The sequence below is a fragment of the Acanthochromis polyacanthus genome, chromosome 13 (genome assembly GCF_021347895.1).
Source record: "Acanthochromis polyacanthus isolate Apoly-LR-REF ecotype Palm Island chromosome 13, KAUST_Apoly_ChrSc, whole genome shotgun sequence".
Lineage (NCBI taxonomy): Eukaryota > Metazoa > Chordata > Actinopteri > Pomacentridae > Acanthochromis > Acanthochromis polyacanthus.
This window is the reverse complement of record NC_067125.1, coordinates 12194644-12216278: the sequence shown is the minus strand read 5'-3', so window position 1 is coordinate 12216278 and position 21635 is coordinate 12194644. Positions and strand designations below refer to the sequence as shown.

Here is a 21635-nt window from a genome sequence, read left to right as displayed (position 1 = left end):
AGGATGCCACATGAATAGAACCATGGAATCAGATTTTTCAGACTGCACATGAGATTCAGGTCAGCTTGTGGTGCTGCGCGCAAAACAGTTCTTACAATAACTGGTAATTAGACATGCAAGCATTGGAAATATTTATACATATATAGCAGTGACCCATAAATAACTTGCTCTGCCAAATAGTTTGCTAGCTAATTTGTCTGCAGTGTTACAATGTATAACTAGAAGAAAAATAAATCCACTCTTCAGTTTAACTTTTATCGGGATAAACATGGGCTTGACTGAAATGCCTATGATTCTCTGATCTGTACTGTTGCTTCTCTCAGAGCCTCTGGTTGCACATCTTAAGTGACAAATGTCACTGCAAAATTATGTCAGTATGAGCTGCTGTCACCAGTGTTTGGATGGGCATCCACACAACTAAGAATTAGAATTTCTGATTTACAGTTGTATGTCTTTGCTAATCAGTACAGCTGCAGTTTGCATCAGTCTCTGTCCAGATTCATGCACTATATGCGAAGAAGGATTGTTTTTGGTGGGCATCGAAGATTAATGTCATCAAATCAGAATTCAATCAAATGTGATAGATGGTCACAATTTTCTCTCTCTGATCCTGGGTTAAGATGTTGAATAATCACCAAAATTTGACCAGATTTCTGTTTCAATCAAGCTCTTTTAGTTTACACAATACATAAATGGCTGAGCATTAACAGATGAAACTGCTTTAAATAAATACAACAAATATACAGCAAGAGACAACATCACATTACTGCATGAACCGGGCCTTTATCTACTTTCTTTTAGGCCGGCAGACATGTACATGACATGTGGGTAGCTGTTACACTGAAACTTAGGACTATCTGCAATCTTTGTGGCTGATTAAAATATCTTAATATGTCACAGTGGCTGTGGATGTGTTAGAAGTGTGTAAGAAGAGGTGGAATCATTCACTTCCTACAACACTGAGCCTGTGTCACACACAGATTACCCACAAAGCCATGTTTCTTTAAGGGTTGGCCATGTTGTCACAAGGATAAACTACAGTTTGGCTGGAATAATCTGAGTGACATCAAGGCTCTTCGATTGAGTGTAGCATTAAATTTCACATGGCAGAACAACAACAACAAAATACACCATCAAAAGTTACAGTTCTTAAGGGATAGTTTTTCCCTTGTGAAACACTTTCTTTCCACTCTCGATTAGAAAAGTGACAGATGATCATCTGTTGGTACAGTAACACTATTTTAATGAAATGTTTTTTGGAGACAGCTAAATTGAATTAAAGATGCTACTGCCACCATCTTGTTGCATTTTATTCTGGTGTTGGAGTCTCTGTCTTGTCTCTCACAGCACGTTACCACCTTGCAACGTCCTCCTGTTACACCAAGAAAAAAGACGAAAGTATGATTGTATTGTGAAAAGGAGAAAATATTGCAACGACATGATGGAATCAAATTTAAGCCTTGTGTCAGGGCCTTGCCACCTGTCACATAATCAGTTTCCCAGCTGCAGGGATGCACTATTCAGGTCCCCGCTCTGTTTCCATTCTCAATCTAGTTCTATCATTTTCCGTCTATGTTTGTCTCCTCCTCTCCCCTTTCCTTTGACATCTCATTTCACCAGCAGCTGTATTATATTTGTCCAGGGGACGAACCAAAAGAAAGAGAGGTGGTGGACATCATATGATATCTTACTTTACACCTGACATGAAATGAGACGTGAGAGCCTCTGCATGTAGTTTTGGTCTTTCTGGTGCCAAAAATAAAAGAAGTGCTTAAGAAATGCAGGCTAAGAGAGGAAATATGAATGACCTTTACGAAAATTTAACTGAAGCATTATTCATTCCTTTTTTTTTTCCAGTTTTGATTTTTCCAGCACTTTGCCTTTGATTGTCGACAAAATGAACAAGGTTTTTCCATCAATGAATGTCTTTTCAAAGTTATCATTCAGTGACCTGAAGGTGACTGTTTTAAAAATCATTACTTTTTTCAGCCTTCTTCATCCACACGTTTTTTCTCTCCTTCGTCTCAGCGTACAACTCAAACTCAAGGCACTTTTTGTATTTTCTTTTACTCTCTCTCCCTCCTGCCTCATTCACTATTGACATCTTTGGGCCAAAGTCTCCAAATGCCCTTTTTTTTGTGGGTCATCAGTTCATTCTCAAAGCTGATGATCTATTCCTAGTCACAGTTTTCACCCTACTCACCTGCCTCTGCCATTTTATTTTCCTGCATTTCTTTCAGCTCAGCGGCTATTCTGCTCTCCATCGGCTGTCCCAATCTGCCTTGATTTCCCTCCAGCTGTTCTCATCTGGCAGGAAGGCAGCTCTGAGCCTTTCATTCATCTCCTCACAGGCAGCTCAGATTCTCAGCGTTTTTGCCCTTCCAGAAAGCTCAAAACCCTCTCTGTTTTGTGAACACAGTAACACTCCAGAAGGGACTTTGCTTCTTTTTACTCTCTTTAATCTTTATCATTCTCTTATGCTCGAAGTTAATACATTTACCCACAAATGAACTTAAAACTGCTCTATATAGTACTAAATTATTTTTTTAATGCTAAATCCATCATAGTGGTGTCCTAGAAGGTTTTGTAACACTTCTTTTTAATTGTAAGAGATTTCATAATACCTCTCATTGTCTGTCACACTTAAAGTTTCAGTGTGATTGCTACCATTAAATCCGAGATGGCTTATAAATGCAGCCCCGGGCAATTAAGAGAACTGCATATGCATGAAATCAAGTGGGCAGGAAACTAGACGAGACAATGCGGACAACTCAGGCATATCAGACAATCAAGGTGTCACAAAAAGCTGTCCGTGTACCGAGAGCAATAGTAAACAAATGCAGAGCGGCTGTGCAGGCAGATGGCAGGTGACACAGTCAATCAGGTAATGAGCAGAGGTGAGAGGCTCTCAGCGATGTTGGTGAGTAAACACTGAGCACACAGACAATGAAAAGTGGGAGCAAGAGGCAGAAGTGGAAGGAGAAGGCAGCACCATGACATTAATGCGGCGCTTCCGTATCCCAGAGGGAGGTTAGCGGATGAAGCGGTTGCCTGAGCGAGCAGAGTCTGTAGCAGCTCTGCCTGGCCTTTCCTTTCTCTTGCTGTGAGGCTGTTGATTTTTGTTTTTTTCTTTTTCTTTTTCCAAGGGTATCGTTGACAGCCAATCACCTGCTCAGCAGACTGGACAATACGTTGGCTGATGTCATGGAGGGGAAAAATGAGGAAGTGCTGAAAAGCCAGACAGCAATAATATGCAAGAATGGTCATGGTTATTAACCAGCAGAATCTGGTTGGAATTTGATATGATGCAGGTCATTTGCTCCACCTGTATACTGTTGGATTGTAACCAGAAGAATGCTGTCACCTCATTATTCATAATGAAAAAGCGAGCAGACCAAGTTTCCACAATTATCTGGTCCTTTTGGGTTTCCTAGAACTTGTCAAACAACAGACTTTGCTTTTGTCAATAATTACATGATTATTTAAATACACATTATTAACTTCTTCAGCCTTTACTGAAAAAAATCTGTAATTTTACAGATATATCTACATATTTTATTTTATAGATTCTTAGTCTTCTTGATACACATGAAAATTTCACAAAATAAAAAATAAATAAAGAAGACTGTGAAGTCACATGTTTAATGCAAAATAACACTAACAACCTGTAACAGTGAAAAACCCATAAAATTTAAATTTGAAAATAAAAAAGACATTTCTTGACTTAGGTCAGCTAGTCCAGGCCAGAGTCTGGACTAAACACGGAGAAGCAGCATTTAGATGTTATGCTGCAATCTAGTGGAACAAACTGCCAGTGGAGATTAAACTTTCACCAAATGTGGACACTTTTAAATCCAGGTTAAAAACATTTCTTTTCTCACGCACCTATGCATGAAATCTGCATGGTATCTTTCAACTATCTGCACCTCACTGTAATGCTCTTAATGTTTTATGTAAAGCATTTGGAATTGTCTTTTACATGAAAGGTACTATACAAAAAACTTACCTTGCCTTAAGAAAAGGCACACGTGCAAATTTATCACAATTTCACACTATTAACTATTTCATTTTCATCTATTTGATGAAACTGTTAAATTCAAGTTAGGGCTATAACTATATCTCAAGAATTAGATACAATTAATAACAATTAACAGAAAAAGAAGAACTGCTGACTCATTATTTTGACATCAGTTTGGTAAATGAGTGATATCTTAGATCTTGGAAGTTTCACAAAAAATCTGTCTGTCTATCTGTCTGTCCGTCCGTCCGTCCGTCCGTCCGTCCGTCCGTCCGTCCATCCGTCCATCTATCCATCTATCTATCTATCTATCTATCTATCTATCTATCTATCTATCTATCTATCTATCTATCTATCTATCTATCTATCTATCCATCCATCCATCCATCCATCCATCCATCCATCCATCCATCCATCCATCCATCCATCCATCCATCCATCCATCCATCTACAGTGTCTATTGGCCCCCAAACTGACTGAATATTACCTTCATTACTTTTCTTTTTCTTTCTTTCTTTCTTTTTCTTTTCTTTTTTTTTACGGTGTAGCATACAGTATCTCTGGTAAACTTGGGATCTTGACAAGAGTTCAACTTAAAAAATTCTGTTGATGTGAAGAGGTCTCTCTGTAGTCTGCTTGGTTCAACTTCAAACTCTTCATCCACCCCTTTTTTTCCCCACTTTCTCATACTCGGTCATCTTATTTCCACCAGGGAATAAGGGGACCTTTTTGAAAGAGTATGAGGCTGTCTGGTTCACGGAGAAAAGAAGATAGCAGAATGGGAAAGTGAAAGCCCAAATGACTATAATTTGTCTCGCCTGAGATCCTATAGCTCTTGGAGGCCACATTTCATTTCAAATAAAAGGACATATTCCAGGGGCTTGATAAAAGATACTGCATATGAAAATGAGAGAATTAAAGTGCATAGATGAAATGCTTATAGTCATTTCAGAGATACTGTTGTGAGGGCAACAGTCCTGCCTTCACAGCCGTGAGGTGAGCTCTCTGCTCTGCTGCTGCCCTGGCCTCTACTCACGGTGTATCTGCACACAGTGCCCCAGGTGTGTAGTACATGTATACACAGCGATACATGCAGTATTTGCTCTCTCGTCACCATCCAAGGACTGTGGTGCTGAAAGAGCAGCCACATTCGTCCGTTATTGTAGTTCAGCTCCATTCAGTGTCTCTGGATTTCAATGTTTTCCCAGAAAATGACTTTCCATGCCATTTCATGACCTTGAATGAAACACGTCTCAATGGAGCTGAGCTCAGTGGACCACACCAAAAAATATTATTTCCTTTATTTTGGGTGATACAAAATGCACACAAAAACATTGGATGTCTCTTTAACCCTACTGACAGGATGCAATGAGGTATTTTCACCTACACTAAAACTGAATGTCTCAGAATGCTTTGATTTGTATGCAAGTGTGAAATTGAATGGACTGGCAAATTAAACACGTGAATCGCATGGCAACAATTGTGCTCGATTCTTAATAGGTTTCTCAAAACCATTTCACACCGACTAATTATGATTTTTATACAGAAATTTTCTGAGGTTAAAACATGGTCAAAATAAATTCACATTCAGTGACAAAGGGGGATAAGGGAGGCATGTGGAAAGTGAAAGGTGAAATTGGATTATAGTTTGACACACAAGAACCACTTTGAGAAAAGTCTGACACTTTTTTTCCCTATATCTAATCTGCATCTTTAAAGATTCCATGCATATTTAGACACACAAACAAAGAAATTAGAAGTTGTACCAAAACATTCTCAAATCACTGTTTTCTGGGATTGTTAAATACTTATTGATTTAATTCCATCCAGATCTTTCTTTGTTTCTTTTGTCTTCCACAGCTGCTCTTACTTTCACCCCCCCCCCCCCCCCCCCCCCCCCCACTGTCATCTGCTTTTTTCCCTCTGGTTTGATCTGTTTTTTTGTGCCCTTTTTCTTCCAGACTATTTCAAGTGCAGTGAGAGTAAATCAGTATTTTGATGGACTGTCTTTGTCCTGAAAGGTGGCCTTTAAAAAAACAAACAAAAAACACATTACCATATGGGTACAGGGTGTGAAGGGTTCAGATAAAAAGACTCTTTGTGCAGCTGCAAAATAACATTATACAAACAAAGAAACTTAACATCCAGACACAAATATTCGCTAATTTCTCTCCACCGCAGAGAAGCAATTTGGACTCTCCCACCCTCCGTGCTGTTATTAAAACTGGTAACATGTACTTTCTTTCAGCAGAGTGACACAGCCTTTATCTGTTCTGAATAATTCATGACTCGTGCTACTGTTCTCCGGCATCTAAAAACTGATAGATGGTAAATGCTCAGCGCTACTGTACGCTGTGTTCTGGGAGAAGTGTTGCAACATTCTCTTATGCTATATGAATTATTAAGTGTTTGTCACTGTGTTCTGCCATCACTGAACCAAAATGTGTTTGCCTTAGGGGATCCAAAACAATCCTCAAGAAAAAAGATACCCAGACACACAAGAAATCCAATATTGCACGTGTACAACTGCTTGTAGATGGCGATTTAGCCACGATGAATTGCTGTTATATGCAAATGTTTGCCAGGCTTCTTAAATATAAATGCAAAGGTTAGGACAGAGGGAAAAAATATCCACCCATTGTCCTGTAAGCTACCCACATATTTGGAGCACCAAAACCCTCCATCCATCCCTTCATCTGCCGGTTCTCTGAAAGGGAAACAAAACACTGCAGGAAAATCTCACATTCAAACAGAGTGGAAATGCAACCCAAGGGGTAGCATGAGGCCAGAACAGTCTCTTGGCAGAAGAGGAGGTCAGAAGAACAGACTGGTCAGGCTGGAGATCATACAATATGTAGGTTCTTCGGCAAAAACGAACTACTCGTTTGCTCTCCATCTGTGTGTGCCACCGTCAAACTTCCAACCAACCATGATGCGCTGGCACATGTCCCTCTCATTAGGCTCCGCAGATAAACTCTTCTGCACTACGTGGCCCGATTTTATGATAATACGCTATCATTCTTCTGCAGAAGCTGTGATCGGTTCTTTTTCCGACAGCAAAAGTGTTCATCATTTAATCCACAGGGAAGACTGATCCAAATGCCCCCAGAACCATCCCTATCAAAGCCTCCCCTGAAATATTGGGAAGCTTGGAGGAACAGTATCATGTTGGAAATGTCACAGCTCATAGTTAATGACACTAAAGCTCCCTTGTAGCTGGTAGAAAGTCGGCGTTTTGCTCGAGGGTCCTGCAGCAGCGTGGGTAATAACATGGCAGGTGAAGATTGCTGAAAATCTTCTGAAATTACTCTGTTTGAGTAAAGATTTGCAGATTTTCTGGAGGCTTTATGGAGAGCAAGTGCATCAGCTCTGCAAATGTGTAAAAAGTGGAAATTATGCCTTATGACAAGGAAAATGTTGGCCCTATCAAGTTAGCTGACTATTCAGCATGTGGGTTTTCTTTATTGCTGTTTCCCTTCCTCATATTCAAGCACTCACTGTCTGTCCCTGATGGTGAAGCTGTTGGATGAGGCAGAGAGGCTGCTGCTGCAGGACCTTAATTGATGTCAAGCAGATGATGATGATTATGCATGCAGAGGTTTCAAAGATGATAGCAGCGGTATGCTTTCTTGTGAAGCGAACATTCAAGTACAAAGTGTGTTCACAATATCGTAAATATGCCCATCCTTAATTTACTTTTCAACACTCTCTTTGGCCCAATCTGACTATCCATCCATCCATCCATTCTCTATACACCACTTTATCCTCACTAGGGTCACGGGCGGTGCTGAAGCCTATCCTAGCTGACTCGGGCGAAGGCAGGGGACACCCTGGACAGGTCACCAGTCTGTCACAGGGCTACATATACAGACAAACAATCACACTCACATTCACACCTACGGGCAATTTAGAGTGATCAATTAACCTCAGCATATTTTTGGACCGTGGGAGGAAGCCAGAGTACCCGGAGAAAACCCACACATGCACAGGGAGAACATGCAAACACTATGCAGAAAGATCCCAGGCCCACCCCGTGATTCGAACCGGGATCTTCTCGCTGCAAGGTGATCATGCTAACCACTGCTCCACTGTGCAGCCCCAATCTGACTAGCTTTCAGCAAAAAAAATACAAAAAAAAAAAAAAAAATGGAATTCTTCATTAAATCTTTGGGAGTGTCCACTCTGCAGACTTTATCAGTTCATCGCGGCTTTTGTCTTTTTGAAAATCCCCTCTTACCGTAAATGAATGACAGCATAAACCATAAATAAAGAGGAGGGTGATGGATTAAAGCGGAAACAGCATAAAGTAGTGAAGTGTTGGGAAGCTGTGTGCAGCCAGAACAGCTTTAATGCACTTCAGCACTGATTCTCTAAATCTCTGACACTCTACTGGAGAGATGAACACCATTCTTCCACAAGATAACCCCTCATTTGGTGTTTTGATGGTGGTGATGGAGAGCGCTGTCTAACATGTCACTCCAAAATCTCCCACAGATGCTCAATTGGATTCATACTGGGTGACTGTAAAGGCCATACCACACGATTCACATCATTTTCATACTTGCTAAGCCACCAGTGACCTTTTGTGCCCTAAAAATGGGAATTTTGTCATCCTGGAAGACGCCACTCCTGTCAGAATAGAAAGATTTCAACTTAAGTTAAAGGTGATCACTCAGAACAACTTTGCATTGATTTGCAGTGACACTTCCCTTGAAGGGGATGAGTCGGCACAAACTCTGCCAGCAAGATACCCCCAACCGCATTACAAAAGCACAGGAATCCCTCAAGAATTCAGGATTCACCTTTATTTCATCACCTGTCTGTACAGTGGAGATAAGTCTAAATCTGAGCATGTCCGTTTCAACTTTCTCAGCCCAGCATTTGACAATATTCACCATACTATGAAATAAATGGCCTTCTAAAGCTATTCCACTCCAGTGACCACTTACCTTCAAGAGAGGAGACTTTTGACTTCGGTAAAGTGTGTCCCATTGTCCTATATATACAGAATCAAATGAACCGTACAATCTGTCAACTGACGAGTGACAAAATATCTTCCACATGGCTGCTCTGGACAATGGCAGAGCTGCTACTGGCAATTTCCGGGCTGCTACTGACCCCAGTAGCAGCCTGGAAGCAGACGGACAGATGAAGCTGTTGAGGCTGAAGAGCAGAGAGCAGGAAGGGATTTGAAAGTCTTCCTGGTCCAGAGTCTTCTGTTAGTAAGTGATAACAAAAACATCAGATGGAGATTTCTACATCCAGTAAACATCAGTGGAGATCTTTCATTGCCTTTGCTGAACACATTTGTCCCGGACTGACAGAGAAGCTGCACTTACTGGAGAACCACAAAGCATCTACTCTGTAAGCCAAGACATCACCATTGAGAAGCCTTGAAAGCTGTTTTGGTGCCTGACATCCTCCCTTTGGCTCTTTCTCACAATAGTAAACAGTGCTTAACCACAGGGCCCCGCTTGAATTATGTATGGGTTACAAATCATTTGGCAGTCATTAATTAATATTTGATCACGGAGGCCTTTTCAAAAAATTTTAATATTAACAAGTTGTCCTGAATGAACCATGACAAATGGAGTTTTGAGACAAGCATGCATAATAAGTAACAGAGTAAATGATTAATGGCATGAATCATGTTATCCATATGTTATGTTAAGTCAACAGGATATGAACACATTGTTTTCATTGTAAAGATATTAAATAATCATGGAAAAGCCTGGTTGCTGTTTTAAATAAGGGATGAACAAGTCTTTCTGTGGAATAAACCAGACCTGCAGGGACACATGCAGACTGTTGCTATCAACTCTATGCAACAGAGAAACAATATTAGTGAGTAAAGGCGCCCTGAAGGAGAATTCCATGACAACCTCAGTTAACCTTGATTTATTCAAGACACGCTCCTCAAACCCCCACTGAGACAACGGATTGCTATAATGTGCGTAGCGGCTCATTGAGCTCAGCTAATAATGAACGGCAGCTTGACTTCTCCCTCCGTTCTCCTGTACCTCCAGTGGCACTAGATGGCAGGCCAGGCCAGGCAATAGGCGCACAGCGCAGCAGCCGCTTGATAGAGTGAGACAGAGTCCAGTATTTGTTTCTCCTGCACTTGTGTGGTGCGCACCCGCCGCTGCCGCCGAGCTGTGTCACTTTGAGGCATTATTTTGCCGAGGATAGCTCATCCAAGACGTTTCCTGTGGACGCCGAACCTCACCGGGACTCCCAAGTTTCTTCTGGAGGAGCGCAGAGCTGTTGGAGCTGCCTAAAGGACGCCATGCATTACTTCTGGATATACAGCGTTTGGATCCCCTGCGCCGCTTTCCTCTTCGGATTTCAAGGCAAGACGACACCTTTCATTCATTTCTTTCCTTTAAATAGCAACACAGTGTGATCAGGGCTGTCACTGCGCGCGCAGGGATGTGCTGTGGCGCAGTTTGGTGTCTTTGGAGATTGTTTTGGAGCAGTGTTGACTGCCTGCAAGTGGCTCATTAATTCCTGGCGCTTTGACTTCTGGCTGTTGAGCGTCTCTGAAATTGTATCTGCGTTTGTGCGTGCTTGAAATGTGAAAGTGTCCAGACTGGGGGGAGAAAACTAGATGGTGAAGGTGCAGTCATACATTTGCAAACTTAATCGATGACAGGCCAGGAGGAGTGGCACATACACATCTGCACAGACACTGATGATGAGCCTCAGAGCTGAGCAGAACACTTTCCTACGTGTTAAGATGATGAGCACTTAACTGTGGCAGCTACATAATAATCTTGCATTCTGTGTGAGTTGGTAGCTTAGACTGAAAGCTTGCATTGATGGCTCTTTCAGTGGCTCTCATTTGATTGGCTGGGCTGGTATTTGAAGTCATATGCTGGAATCTGGGTGGTCAGTGTGCCTAAAAAAAGCAGCTCTGTTTTTGTTTAATTGAGTTTTATCTCTTAGTAAGAACTCTTGAGTTTCCATTTTAAATCTCACCTAAAGTTGGTGAGGTGCTACTCATCAGCTGGCCATACCATCTGCACTGTAAACTGACCCGGTACTGGTTAAACCGGTGCATTAAAAGTCCAGCAGTGCACCAGAAAACCACCAAATGCAGTTATAAAAACTCCAGGGTGATTCTGCAACACCAATCCTGACATACAGTATATGCACAAAAGCCTACCGTTGGAAAGCCACAGAGTCAAGTATTTACTTCCGTCTCCCACCTTCCAGTCTTATTTCGTCCAGACTGGATCTTTCCTACATTCATTTACATTATCTGACCTCAAAGATCTCTTTTCACTCCAGCCATGACTGTACTAATAGAGCTGATTTGGCTCCTCTGAGGGAGCTGAGAGTTGAATCAATTAGCTCCTTTTGTCTCCCACAGGAGCACACTACCTAGAAAGGCGTACACCCTGACCAAGCATATTGGATTCACTTTAACACTGTTCTGATGTTGGCAAGCAGCCTGGATGGTGTGATGTGCCAGATTGGGAGGGAGAGAGAGGAAGAAGAGAGAGAGAGAGAGAAAGGGAAGGAAGGAGGAAGGAGGGTAGGGAGAGACACAAGTGCAGGAAGAGAGAAAAGTGTGATGAGTAGAAGAGATGAAGTTGAAATTACGTGCATGCAGGAGTACTTATTTGCATTCTGTTTCTTCCTGTTACTTTTGTAATTAGATATTGGCAGTTAAACGTGGCTCTCCAGCATCCTAGTGTTGATGAAGTGTTCTACTTTCTGTAAGTTAGTGTGTGCTGCCCTGTCTTGAGCACTATGTTTTAGGAGCTGGTCAACTATCAGACCAGATATTTAGCATTTTTCTGAATATCAGCGCCCACAGTTGCTATCTTATTGGTTAAACATCATGAGTAGGAGCCTATCAACACTTAAGGATACATGTTAGAAAGTTCTCTTTTGATCAAACTTCTGTAAAGCTTAAGTAAACAATTGAATTTCATCAAAGTTTTGTGTTGGCATTTGAATTATTCTACATTAGGTGATTTCAGTATTCATTTTTACTGCAAATATAAATAATTGCTGTCATTAGTATCAATATCGGCCTGATAAAAAGGAACATATCATTCAAGCCTGACTGTGTTTCACTATATTGGTCTATACATCAGTAAGAGACTGGAGACCGTGATTGTTTGAGTACAAATTAGATGTTACCACTGGTTTGGATGGTGAGAAATTGTCTGTCTAAGAGTCGCTCCTCACTATCACTTCGCAACTCTATTTCATTCTCTCCTTCTCGCCCACATGTCTCCTTTTCATTCAGCTCATGCAGAGCTTACTGCCTGTCCTGAATTTTAAAGCACAACTGGGATATTTCCTCTCAGAGCAGGGGCTTATGTGAAGTTAGCTTTTTGTCGTGGTAATACTGTCAATTCATTCATATAGTAGAAATTATTGCTCAGTCTTGGCAAATTAATACAGGTTTTTGCTTGAATTACCGCTCTGCCATCCTTATAGCGGTGACTCTCGGAAACAGAAAACTCAGCCAATCGTCTTGCGAGATGAATAACATGTGACTTCAGTCATATAATCGGCACAGTCGCTGGTCTGTGGTGGCTGGTGATGTGCCTCATCGTAGAACCATCCGAGATGATGAGAGGATGATGGATGTAGATTTGGTCTGTCACTCAGAGTTTCATTACATGTGGGATTCAGAAGCTGCTTGTGCTTCTTCCTTCTATCTGTATCTTCTACATCTTCCACAGTTCAGCAACTCATCCATTTTCAAACTGAGCACCTCTGAGCTTTATGAGAAAGATTATCACATACGCAGAGAGAGGGTCCGATTCAATTTCCTAACGTGTCCGTAAACGTAAGACTGTGCCGGGATTCTTTTCAGCTGTTATTTCTGTTCAGTATGACAGCACAGCAGAGGTAACTGTTGGAAAAAAATACAAGAAAAAACACTGAAGAGTTTATTTTTTTATTTTATTTTTTTAAATTTCAACCTTTGGGGACTTTTGTGCACTTTTACTCATGTCAGTTTTTAGGAATTATCCAGTTGGGTTGAGACCTTTTCACTCTATGGTGCTCAACTTGTAGCCGCTTATTTTTAACCCTTTCGTGCACAACATGGGTCAAAAGATACCTATGTTGGATGGAGTATGGGCATCTTTTGACCCATGTTGTGCATCAAAGGGTTAAGGCTAGACCCTGCCAAGCTACAAACCAGCTTCACAGAGGAGTATGTCAGAGGCCAAAATTGTACACATATATAAAATGCGATTACAGACTGTGCCTGGGAAAAAAATCAAAAAATGTGCCTGATTTAAATTTGTCTTCTTGTGCATCAGTGCAGCGCTCCTAGTGCTTCTGTAACATTTGTAATACTCCCTTGAAATCCTGTCATGTCAAGCATCATCTGTGATTAGTGCTGAACATACTGAATGGTGTCAAAACTGTGCTCTCGGAACTTGAATTTTATTTTGGCGACAAGCAAGAATTCACAGAGAGCCTCATCTAGCAGCAGTGCAAAAGATCTGTGTAATCATTGTGTCACAGTCACTAGAGCACCCAAATGCCACTGCGCCACAACTTAGATCCTCCCTCAGACACCTCAGGATGTTACAGTGGAACCAACTCGACAGTTAAACCATGGGGAACTAATTCCTGGGGCACAACCCTCTGAATGTGAGCATGGTCCTGACCAAGTGTGCCTTGTCCAATGTTGGCAACTGCAGTCTCTTCCACTGAGAGAATTGCTGTTTCTTCTCTAAGTGGTAGCTGCAGACCCTCTTCTTATCACCACTGATGATCCTGAACATGAATGTTTGCTCATTCTGGGCTTCAAATAGCCTAGCCGCGCTAGACAACCCACGGCAACGAATTTAATTCTCTGCCAGGGAGGGTCTAGTTACCCTCCATAAGGCTCGAGGTTGGATTCTCCTAAAACTGGCCGGACGAATCACCATGAAGTGTAGAGTCAGAAGGCGGGCGTAACTAAGTGACGACAGAGGCGTGACGATTCTGACAGAAACAACCAGCGCACCCAATTGCTGCAGAGGGATTTGAAAGACAACCTTTTAGCCCGCCTCCCTCCCTGTTGAGCTTCCCTAGACCCTTGTGCCGTCAGAAACATGGGATCTAGCATGGCTAGGCTAGGCTTCAAACACAGATTGAAGCGTTTTCTTTTCTGCTCCAGTTCAGGGTCCATGGGGAAAACGCACAGAAGCAGCTACCAGTTGTCACAAAATCGTGTTAAACACCATGTCCTGATGCTGATAATGTGGTGTCATGTGGTCTCCATACCTATGATATTTACTGCTTGCACATAACTCTCAGAACTTTTTGATCATACCTCTTATATATGGATATAGGATATTTAATCACAGGTTATAGTTTTCACATTGACTTATATTCTGGAGGTTCCGTCTTCTCCTGAATGCGGCTTTAAACTGCTGAAGTGCTGTATAGGTTGCACTTCAGTGAGTCTATCTTTAAGCTGTCAGGGAATCGGCATCAGAGAGCTGGGGTTCCTTTGACAATATAAAGATGTCAGCGAGGTAGCCTTATTTTCTTTTCTTAGACATTTTCGAGAGATATGCTATATCAGGATCACAAAACGCCGCCTGTCATTTTTTGGAAGTAATCACCTCCAATTTGGAAACAAAATTAAACTCATTTTTAATGTCTTTTACATGGTTTGCTATTTTTGGTGCTGTGACCTTGTCTTTTAATCAGATATTACCTTTCTCCTCTTCAGAATCAGCTGGGTGGATTTTTCTTGTTTTTTTTTTGTGTGTCAGTAAACTTGCTATTAAAGTCAGTGATTTCTTAAAGTCAGTTTTTTCTTAAAATATGCATCTTCCCAGCACCTGAATCCAAGCTAAAGCTCTTATTTTGTTACCTTAATGTACCTCTGTTCTTCAAAGAGTTGCCTTAATGCTTTGATCTGCAAATTTGCCTCCTCGTTGGGGTACCAGAGTCCCTCTCCTGATGGTTTCATTTAATTAATTAGGACAAATGACAGTATGTAATTTTAATTAGTGACTGCTTTGTACACTACCTGCAGTGTGAAACAGATGCAGGGACAGATAAAGACTAGGGTACAAATGATCTTCGGGAAGTGTTATGTAGTCCTCTGTTTGAGAATTTGCTGATCCCAAAACCCTACTTGAATGATTTGACTTCTTGCTAAAAAAAAAGAAGAAGAAAGGTACAGCTCAGCTACTTCAAATGACAAAATTCACCGTTCAGTTTATGCCTCTTTGCGGATCCAGACAGTGAATCAGTCATCTCTCCAGCTTCCAGTGCTATGTGCTGGATGACAAATGTGGTTTTGTATTGTCTTGGTTGCACACCAACAGCAAATAGGACCAAACCTCGGTCCTGATGTGCAGCCAGCCAAGCCAGAGAGGCTCTGAAAATTGGCAGTAAATCCATTGTGGTCAGAAACATATTGAGTTGTGTATTTTGTGGAGTTTACAGGACTGTGGGTACAGTACAGGAAACCTATATGAGTGAAAAGATTAGTAAACAGTAAGGTTTAGAATGGTGAGACTGGAAAGAAAAGATCCATCCTGTATAGTTTCCTCTCAGTTTGGGCAGTTTAGTATTCAGAGGCAGTTTGTGGGTTTAGAGGATCAAACATACGTAATTCCAGGCAAAGATTTAAACAAAGACTAAAAGGAGAAAAAAATAGGAGAGAAAAAAGTGCTATTGTGATCTTAAATGTTTGATTCACTGAGATGATCAGAGACCCAAATCTGTTCATCTTGCTTCTGTTTATCTCATCACAGAAAACTAATTTTTGAAGTTCCCACAGGCAGATGTTACAGCTGTCCATATACATCTTTGTTGTTTTTGTTGTGAGCTAGAAGATAGCTCAAAATGCTGAAAAAATTAACTTTTCATGCAATTTACTTTCATTCTGAACCTTTTTTTGGCACTTGTACCTCTAGTCTCATTTGGCTTTGTACCACATTTGTTGTCAGAAAATGGAGATTTTGGTTGTACATGAAATAATGAAGTAAAGAATAAAAATGCAGACTAGTTCATTAAGTTCTCTCAGTAGCACTGTAGATATCTTCGAATAATGTTTCTGTTGGTCATTTAGATCAGATTTAGGTTTAAAGTTCCTGTCTGGTCATTGATTTTAACCCCTAAAAAACTCATCTCTGTGCATCAAAGTCACAGTTTTTTCTGTGAAAAGACTCCAATCTTTCCTTAAAATGGCTTAGATGTTGCTCTAGAATGTGTTAATCTATGAAGCAACTGCTTCTTTCTCCACTTGCTGCAGCTCGAGTACATCAGTTCACCTTTGACTCTGCTCAAACACTGTAAAACTACTGCACGCTACACAATGGGGAATTCTAATATTGGAGTGATTCAGCCATTTACACTACCAGTCAAAAATGTGGACACACCTTCTCATTTGATGTTTTTTCTTTATTTTCATGAGTATTTACATTGTAGATTCTCACTGAAGGCATCAAATATATGAATGAACACATATGGAATTATGTAGTAAACAAAAAAGTGTGAATTAAGTCAAAACATGTTTTATGCTTTAGATTCTTCAGAATAGCCACCCTTTGCTTTGATTTCTGCTTTGCACACTCTTGTCATTCTCTCAAAAGTAGTCCTCTAAAATGGTTTTCCAGCAGTCTTGAAGGAGTTCCCAGAGATGCTGAGCACTTGTTGACCCTTTTGCCTTCACTCTGTGGTCCATCTCATCCCAAACCATCTGGATTGGGTTTAGGTCAGGTGACTGTGGAGGACAGGTCATCTGACGCAGCACTCCATCACTCTCCTTCTTGGTCAAACAGCCTTTCCACAGCCTGGAGGAGTGTTTAGGGTCATTGTCCTTTTGAGAAATAAATGATGGTTCAACTAAGCCCAAACCAGATGGGATGGCATGCCGCTGCAGGGTGCTGTGGTCGCCATGCCGGCTTAGTGTCTTCAAAGCACGGCCACACCATCACACCTCCTCCTCCATGCTTCATGTTGGGAGCCATGCATGTAGAGACCATCCGTTCACCTTTTCTGCATTGCACAAAGACACAGCAGTTGGAAGCAAAGCTCTCAAATTTGGACTCATCAGACCAAAGCATAGATTTCCACTGGTCTAATGTCCATTCCATGTGTTTCACAGCCCAAACAAACTGTTGTTTCTCTTTCCTTACCTGATTGGTCCTTGCCATAATATGGATTCTAAGAGTTGTCAAATAGAGCTGTCAACTGTGTACGAACCTGACTTCTGCACAATACATCTGATGGTCCAAACCCCATTAAGAAGGCAAGAAATTCCACAAATTAACCTTGACTAGGCACACCTGTGAAGTGGCAACCATTTCAGGAGACTATCTCATGAAGCCCATCGAGATAATGTCAAGAGTGTGCAAAGCAGTACTCAAAGCAAAGGGTGGCTATTTTGAAGAATCTAAAAAATATTTTAAATAATTTTGACTTATTTCACACTTTTTTGTTTACTACATAAATCCATACGTGTTCATTCATAGTTCTGATGCCTTCAGTGAGAATCTAGAATGTAAATAGTCATGAAAATAAAGAAAAAACATTAAATGAGAAGGTATCCAAACTTTTGACTGGTAGTGTATGTTTGAACTTTAAACAAATTCTGAGGAAAATACAATAGCACAGAAAGAAAGATTTTAGTTGCATAGGGTTCTAATGCTTGTTGAAAGATATTGCTAACTACTAGTGTTTTTGTTCAATAGTTGTATCACTCACACACATTATCACATTTTGACTTAAAGGAAAATCTATTGGAATTCAGACCAAATCTTGACCTGTCTCTTGCCAATAGTCTGATCTGAACCACTATTAGTTATTTAGCATTTTGCGGTTGCTGCTATCTGTGTGATGGTACATACTGAAATACTTCATGTCTCAGTGATTTACCCTGTAAGAAGATGTCAGAAATGTGCACTGAATAGAAAAAAGTCAAAAGCTACATGACAATTGAGACAGAACATAAGAGAATTATTGTCAGAGTTGATAGGTCCGGTGCCACAGCATTCTTAGAGAGACAATAAAGTGTTTTCTTCAAACTCTGTTTCACAAAGACATGCAGAGCAGAGCAGAACAGCAGAGGGCAGCTAATATATACGGAACGAGGCGGCTGACAGTCTATGCAAAGGAGCCATAGGGCAGCGATGCAGCTATACAGAAAGGGAGAAAAATAGGACAGAGAGCGAGAGAAAAACAATGTTGATGAAGCACGTTGCATCCAGCCTTGTGTCTGTACTGATGTTAGCAGTGACTTTTTGTTTTGGATGTCAAGGCATCATCTGAACATTGAAATCCTTTCCACCGCCAGACATGAACGGGAACAATCAAGCCACAGTCTTCTATAGATATTTGTTCTTTCGTGCAGAACATCGTCCCAGTGGGAGCTCTGTCCTGGAAATCAAATGGAAAGACTGATTGTCAGACCAAAATGGAAAGCAGTGAATACTGTTTAAACTCTGCGCTACCTTTAGAATATTTTTGTAACATTCTTTATGTTTTGGAAGTGACTGTATGGGACTGTGTTGACAGTTATGACAGTGATGGGAATCAGTGAAAACAGATAGGTGGATAAATAACTGAAATATATTTTTAAAAAGCCTATACTCCTAGTTATATTATTACCATAAAACAAATGCTAGAAGAATGTTACAAATGTCCTCTGAGTGCCTTAAGATAAGTTCTGAAATTGGACTAGACAGTTAGAGAAATAATACACAGATGCTAGAATAAAATTTTCAAGAAAAAAACAACTTTTATTTCCACCTTGAAGGCAGCCATAAAATTGATACTTTCTTTCTTTTTTTTTTTATTAAAGTCTGTCGCTGAAGTGAGTTCTTCCTTATTTCGTTTTGATGAAGGAACAAATGTAGGGAGAGCTCAACAAAACCTGGATGTCAGCAAATATGAGTCCGTTTATATTTTACTTTCAAATCAGATTGATGGAAGGTGTATTTGACACAGCAGCTCTCAACACACAGCCAAAATACACACAATAACCATTCGGGTGGAGGAAAGAAATGAAGAAAATTGGGTCACTGGCAGCGATGTCGGTTGTCTGATGTTTGGGTCTGGTAATCATGGATTCTGGAAACTATTTAATTGGATGTTTGTTTACTTTCTGACAGATTTTTTTTTTTTTTTTGCCCTTTGTGCTCCTCTGGATCTTGTCCTGCAAAGTGACTTCAGGGTATACAGTGTTTAAAGGTCTGGTTTTACTTACCCTAGCATAGACCATCAGGGCCCTGTTTTAATAACACTAAATTAATTTGGATTGATTGATTGATTGATTGATGACTTGGCATGAGCTTTAGCGTTTCATTTTTTTTTTTTTCCACAGACTCTGCTTCCTTGACGTGATGTGAGCAAATAGGATCTGCCACATTATACCTCCTGCTCTCCAGTCTTCAGCCAAACACTTCACATTTCTATTACTGACACAGCGGCTGCCTTTCCTCGGGGCATCACGCACCATAGAGACACAAAGATGAAGGCCTGAGGTTTAGAGAATCTCTTCCCTGCCGTCACACACACTTTCCTTCTCCCTTTACTACAGAAAATGTCCCCTCCTGTTTAGTTATTCTCTTTTTTCCTGCATGTAGGTTTGTGATATGATGAGGGTTTAGTACTGGATTAGCACTCCACAGATTTCACTGATTTCAGGAGAAACCGATGGAAAGTTGATACATTGTGCCTGTTGTTGACCTTCCTGTAACTCTTCCTCTTGTTCTTCTGACTTCACAATCATCACTATGACGGCGATTATTATACCAGCGAGTTCTCGTGTATTCACCTGAGTCATGATACAATACTCTGCCATAAAGGGATGCTATTGTGTAGGTAAAAACATCTGCACCACCAGATATCTGTTGAGTAACTGCAGCAGCGAAATGCTATGTGCAGACACCAAAAATATCTCAGAACATTCTTGACTTGATCTGATATTAGTTAGATTACTTTTGTGAAATCATCCTGGAAAATGCTCATGGCTTTTTGGACTTCGGTTTCTCTCACTTCCCTCCGTATGTATGCACCGTGCATGAGCAATGAGCATGCACACACAGTCACCCTCACACAAAACTGGTTCAAAACTATTATCAGCAGCATCTCTATTATTACTCCGCGAAGGAATGCGGTGGGGTTATAAGATGATTGCTGTACATTTGTCTGTCCGTTTTTCTGTCGGTCTGTTTGTCTTTTAGCAACATTACTCAAAAACAGACAAACAGATTTGTATGAAATTTTCAGGAAAAATCAGAAATGACGCAGGGACCAAGTGATTAGATTTTAGCAGTGATGCGGTTTGTATTCTGGTTCCATGGATTTAAAATTAAAAATTTCTGTATCATTTCGAGATTGCGGAACGGCATGACTGTAATAACTATGACAAGTGAACACAACATAAGATCCCAGCTGACGATCACATGATTGCAATCCTACTACAAATCCACTGTTGTGGACTTATCGAGACTTATCCATCAGAAATGATACAAGGAACAGTTGATTAAACTGTGGGGGTGTTTCTGAATCCCATCAATTCCCGCCGCCTGCTGTACGGTATATTTAGGTCACATGATTCGGCATCCGTTTTTTTGGGTCTCTTTTCGTGTCCTCTCTGTGTTCCGGCCTTTGGGGATGTGCATAATAGCGTGCTGCATGTACGTTAATTTCTGCAACAAAATATGTTGTCAGACTTTTTATTCGGTATTGCTGCTTCTGGACTCTTTCAGAAATTGTTCATTAACAGGTTTTGCAACTTTGCCCATATTTCCTCCCATATAAAATACATTGCTGAAAAACTAAATGCAATGTGAGCACTCGCAGCATATCTGACATTTGTTTGGTAAACATTAATTTCTCAACTTTGGCTTCCTTATAGTGGATGTTTGTGGATTTTTTTCCTCTATCTTTTCCTCTGTCTGAAAGAGTATTCAGACACTCAAGTCACACTGAAAAATACATGAATTTCATTAGATACCACTACGTTTGCTTTATCCTGCAGAGGATCATGTGGTCTGGAGCTTATTCCAGCTGACAGTCCATCCCATGGCTAACACAAAGACACAGATAACTGTGCATGCTCAAACTTGTGGCCATTTTACAATCAGCCAATCACCCACCATGCATTTCTTTGAACAGTGGGAGGAAACTGGAGCACACAGGATTCCACACAGAAAGGCTTCATCAGTCCAGCAGATTTTTACCTTGGTGTAAGATAAAAGTGCCAACCACTGCACTGCTCTACCGCCAGCATTAATAAGGATGCAGAGAAAACAAGGAAGAAGAATAGCCCTCAACCACTAGACTATAGATGGACTTTCCTTCCAGAGTCGATGCATCGCTCTGAGGTTTTTATCAGTAGGTGACTGGCATGATTTAAATCATTTTCCCGCTGAAAGATCCGCTTTGGTCTCAAGAATCTGTTTGTTTCATTTCTTTAAGTTTTCAGGCAAAATTCCTCTATACGCTTCAGAGTTCACGATTCCATCAATAAACACAAGTCCACCTACGCTAGAGTAAGAAAAACAGCACAAGAGCTGACCTTTTTTCTACATTGGAATTCCTCCCCTGGAAGAAAATCCCCCTTTCTCTTCTCGCAGAGTTTCCCCTATCAAATATAATGCAGGTCTCTGAAAGCTGCTGCCATTCT

At 40.8% G+C, this 21635-nt stretch overlaps 1 protein-coding gene across 1 annotated transcript in view; it reads left to right on the top strand.

The window, feature by feature from the left end:
• The first annotated feature begins 10130 nt into the window (after nt 1-10130).
• lsamp (limbic system associated membrane protein) overlaps nt 10131-21635 on the top strand; it is a 1200168-nt gene continuing 1188663 nt past the window's right edge. Inside the window, exon 1 of the mRNA XM_051958406.1 lies at nt 10131-10368. Within this exon, the coding sequence (XP_051814366.1) occupies nt 10305-10368 (64 nt within the window). The 5' untranslated portion in view covers nt 10131-10304. The remainder of the gene's footprint in view (nt 10369-21635) is intronic.